At 38.7% G+C, this 4,664-nt stretch overlaps 1 protein-coding gene across 1 annotated transcript; it reads left to right on the forward strand.

The window, feature by feature from the left end:
- The first annotated feature begins 357 nt into the window (after positions 1-357).
- Positions 358-3,820, forward strand: UCP3 (Mitochondrial substrate carrier family protein). Its single transcript, XM_010259778.3, has 2 exons — positions 358-1,208; positions 3,083-3,820. The coding sequence occupies exons 1-2, from the start codon at positions 849-851 to the stop codon at positions 3,623-3,625; spliced, it is 903 nt and encodes a 300-aa protein (XP_010258080.1). The 5' UTR covers positions 358-848; the 3' UTR covers positions 3,626-3,820.
- The last annotated feature ends 844 nt before the right edge of the window (positions 3,821-4,664 follow it).

A 4,664-nucleotide genomic window follows, 5' to 3' on the forward strand; every position in this document is an offset into this window, starting at 1 on the left:
TAGAGTGCAAAATTTTGTATTTTGTATTTATAATATTTCCAAACTGAGCCTAAATTCTCTACTTTCACATTTGATGTGTCCATTTCTACTACAAACAAGGTGTGTAAATGAATTATGAAATTATCCCCATAAAATAAGAATAAACGAAGCATGAAATCCAAACAAGAATTAACACGTTAATGGTTTGTAAAATTAATCAGAGGTATTAACAATTGATGTATTGGATTTCCTAGTTTATTGTATGATTTTAGCATATACGGAGTCTTGTCTGAGAGCTAGTGGAATTCGATTAGGATATTCATCCGATCCGAATTCAATTTGATTATGGCTAAATGGTTGTTCAAAACCACCCTAAATATATTATATATATCTGAATATCATCCAATAAGTAATAAAGTAAGAATCTGGGAGATCCGATCCGAATTCTGATTATGGGTAAATGGTTGATCAAAACCACCCTAATTATGTTAATTATATCTGAATTCTAATTGGATCAATCTAAAATTTATAACTATATCACCATTTCACCAACCTCTACGAATATATAGAGAGGTTTCAAGTCTCGACGGGTCGGATCCATATACGCCATGCACTGCCGCGGGTGATCCAATCAGCCCGGCCCGGATATTGCCAACAATCCTAAAGTATATGGAATCGGCTTTTCACCATACTTTGACGACATGAGATTCGGCCGCCGGATTGCTCACTTCTAGTCGGATATCGCCCTTGTCAATCAAATTCCCGAGTCTCGACCTCGGCATTGGGATGCCTCTCGTGCTCTAAATGCGCGCATTACGGCATTAGTCTAGATTAGTCTGCAGCTTCTAGGGCTTGTATCTACTTTCTCCATGGGAGGAAACAAAGAGCAGGAAAAGATCCACACAAAGATCGTATTAACCTCTCTGTCAGCCATGGTTGCAGAGACGACGACATTTCCTATAGACCTCACGAAGACAAGGCTTCAACTTCACGGCGAATCCCTCCATTCCACTCGTCCGACCAACGCGTTCCGCGTCGTTTCGCAGATAATTCGGATAGAAGGCCTGCTCGCACTCTACAAGGGCTTGTCTCCTGCAATTATCCGGCATCTCTTCTATACACCGATTCGTATTGTTGGATACGAGTACATAAGAAATGCAGTCCCGAATGTCCCTCTATCTCTCCCCGGGAAAGCCTTCATTGGAGGAATCTCCGGCGTAATCGCCCAGGTTGCTTCTTTTACTTATTTTGTCTTTTAAGTGTTCGATATAATAACTCAGTTGGCTTTGGAACATTGATTTACGTTTCTTATGCCAATTAGAACAGTTGTAATTGGTTAGTTGAGAAATATCTAAATATGGTTCTTGATCAATTTAAGGACCAGTTAATAGAACAAATATGACCATACCTCAAGTGCCAACCTCTTCTATCACGGCAAAATTGATTTACTTTTCTTATGCCAATTAGAACAGTTGTGGTTTTCTAGTTGAGAAATATCTAAATATGGTTATTTATCAATTTAAGGACTAGTTAATAGAACAAATATGACCATACCCCAAGTGCCAACCTCTTCTTTTGCGGCAAGACAAAGAGGAGGCCTAAATTCTATGTCAGTAAAGAGAAATAGGTACTTGTCGTACCGAAGTAAATACCTGAAACCAAGGATTTTGTTACGATCCATTTGTCCCATGTTGGTAGTATGGGATGCTAATGTGAGGTATCCCACATCGGTGGTATGGGATGCTGTTTTGGGGTATATTTGTGCTACTCCTCCGTAGGCTTCTATAAATTGCATGTGTACGATTATTTTCCGCTTTGGAGGAATCTTCATATTTTACTTTTGGATTTATTTCTACTGGAAGCATCAGATAATGGTCTTTTTTGTATGTTTCCATGTATTCTCTTATACATGGTTATCTACACTGGCATAAAGAAATGAAATTGGTAAGTGTACATCTTTATGGTGGGCCATGCAAGGGGTAGCTGAAACCTGCCATTTGATAGGTTCCACCATTTAACTTTTCAAATTATCTATTGGTAGCAGTATGACAGGATTATGAACTTTAGACCATTTCATTACGTTTGTTGTTGGTCTAGGAGTTTCTATGCAGGAGTAGGAACCATTAGATTGGCAAAACTGCCAAAACAAGATTCATGTGGCCGGCCCCATATAGGAACTATTGGATTGGTACACAAGTAACTCTACTGTATGTGCAACATTGGCTGGGGAGTGATCTTTCACTTCTCCAATTGATGAAAGTGGTCATCCATTTGTTAAACAGCTTTTAGATTAATTTTTCGTTTCATTTAAACATTTCAGGATTTTACATCTCCAATATGGAAGGGGTCATTGCTTGGTGTAATGATAAAATCTCGGGCTGACAAGCATGAGAACATGAGTTCAGTCTGAGAACAATCACTTTGTGCAAAAAAAGCCAAAAGTTAGATTTGTGTAAGACCACCCTTCCAAGGACCAATATTGGATCATGACCTTTTACATCTCCAGTAGGGATATCATTGGATCTGGGTTTGGGTCAGACTATATCAAATTTCATGTCTGGTTTGGGTTGAGGTTGGCTCTAACCAAACTTGATCCATGACAAAATGACTACAAAAATACATAGCTTGCTAAGAACAGAGATGTTGTTCATGCGATGGGAGTGGTTGGGTTTGGTACTTTAGTAACCCTATTTCAACTAATTGGATGGACCCGTTAACATCCCTAATCTCCAGGATCAGTCTGGAAGCACAACTAGATCAGGTAAAGGATCTCTAGCTTCTTTCAAAACATTCTACAGCTCTTCTGGGGTTGAGACAGTTTTTAGTTCATTTTGATCTGAACTAATGAATTTTGGAAGTTTAGGCATCACACTTACTAGACAGCATGGTCCTGATTGATGCAAACAAAGAAAACCCACTCCACTAGGCAACTAAAATATCTGATCATACTGATTTATAGTAGAGTGCACAGGTGATATCAATTTGGTCAGACTTCCTAAGGTGTGGTGGTAGTGGCTACTTAATGCATGATTGTGTGAATCTTTCAAAGGAATCTGACATTGTACCTTGGTTTAATGTTTTTAGATTACCTTGTGAACTACAGGTTGTGGCAAGCCCAGCTGATCTTGTTAAGGTGAGAATGCAAGCAAATGGTCTCCAAGTGAGCCGGGGTCTCCAGCCGAGGTACACAGGGTCATTTGATGCTTTAAACAAGATAATAGGCACAGAAGGTCTCGGGGGACTTTGGAGAGGAGTTATCCCTAATGTTCAAAGGGCATTTTTAGTGAACATGGGGGAGTTAGCCTGCTATGATCATGCAAAGCATTTTATTATCCAGAGTGAGATTTGTGATGACAATATATATGCTCACACCTTGGCATCTGTTATGTCGGGTCTTTCAGCAACTGCTTTGAGTTGTCCAGCAGATGTAGTTAAAACAAGAATGATGAACCAAGCTGCAAGCAAGGAGGCTAAAGTCATCTATAAGAATTCTTATGATTGTTTAATGAAGACTATGAAAATAGAAGGGTTAAGTGCACTGTGGAAGGGGTTCTTTCCTACATGGGCAAGGCTTGGTCCTTGGCAGTTTGTATTTTGGGTTTCATATGAGAAATTACGGTATATAGCAGGTCTTTCCTCCTTCTGAATTCTGATAAATACTTTTATATGTAATCCATTTGTTAGTTCAATTAACTATTTAATGATCATAGCAAAATAACAGCTTTTTAAGCAAAAGCTGGCTTTGTATCTATCTGGCCTTCTATCCACTTTTTGTGGGTAGCAAGGAGTTTCTTAATGAAACCAATACAATTACTTGTCACAAAAAAAAAAGAAAATCACAGAACAATAACCATCCTTGGTGGCAGTTATCGACATAATTTAGTTTGGTACTTTGGTTACAGTATTGTAAATCTACCTTGCAACAAATTTGGCCATGTTTAGTTCACTGCTGTTGGGCTCATGTTTTCAATTCTTGCTACCCAAGTATTTGGTTACAAAATTCTTACTGTGGGCCTTTTTTTTTAAGAATGAAAATTGGGACATTGGCCAAAAAAAGGCTAGCCTGAGACATGAAAAATAATTGTGTTGCAAGCAAAATTTTAAATTCTCATTCTTTTGGTGTTCCCTTTCACTACTCTCTTTGAAGATTGATTATCTGATTCAAACTTTTTTGTTGTCGATGTCTCTGTTATCTACGAAGATCTCATCTCTAATATATCTATTAAGACTCTATCCCTTCTATCTGTTTCTCTCTCTTTCTTCTCTCTAGTAATGCTCTCTTCATTCATTGATTCTTTCATAAAACTTGATTATCTGTTCCTCATTTGAAAAAGATAAAGGCCCATCATCAAACCAAATTGATCGAGCTTTGCTTCATGCTCGTATTTATAAAGCAATGTTTAAAACGCGGAGGCATGACGCTTGGTGTTCCACTACCTAGAGGCATGAGGTGTAGTTCAGAATGCAAGAGGCATAAGCCGCCCAAACACAAGGAGGCTTACGCCTCCTTAAGAGGGGGGGGGGGGGGGGTTAGGAGGAGAATGAAGAGGAAGGGGGGATCTCATTTTTTTTAGTAAGAATCTTTTATATTAAGAAAAATTAAATTGCATAACATTAGTTGAAAGGGGGAGGTGTCTTGTTGAAGCGGAGGCGAGTGAATGAAGTGAGGGGAAAACCACTTTCTT

Source organism: Nelumbo nucifera, chromosome 3 (assembly GCF_055504915.1).
Source record: "Nelumbo nucifera cultivar China Antique chromosome 3, China Antique-T2T, whole genome shotgun sequence".
In the NCBI taxonomy this organism is placed as follows: domain Eukaryota; kingdom Viridiplantae; phylum Streptophyta; class Magnoliopsida; order Proteales; family Nelumbonaceae; genus Nelumbo; species Nelumbo nucifera.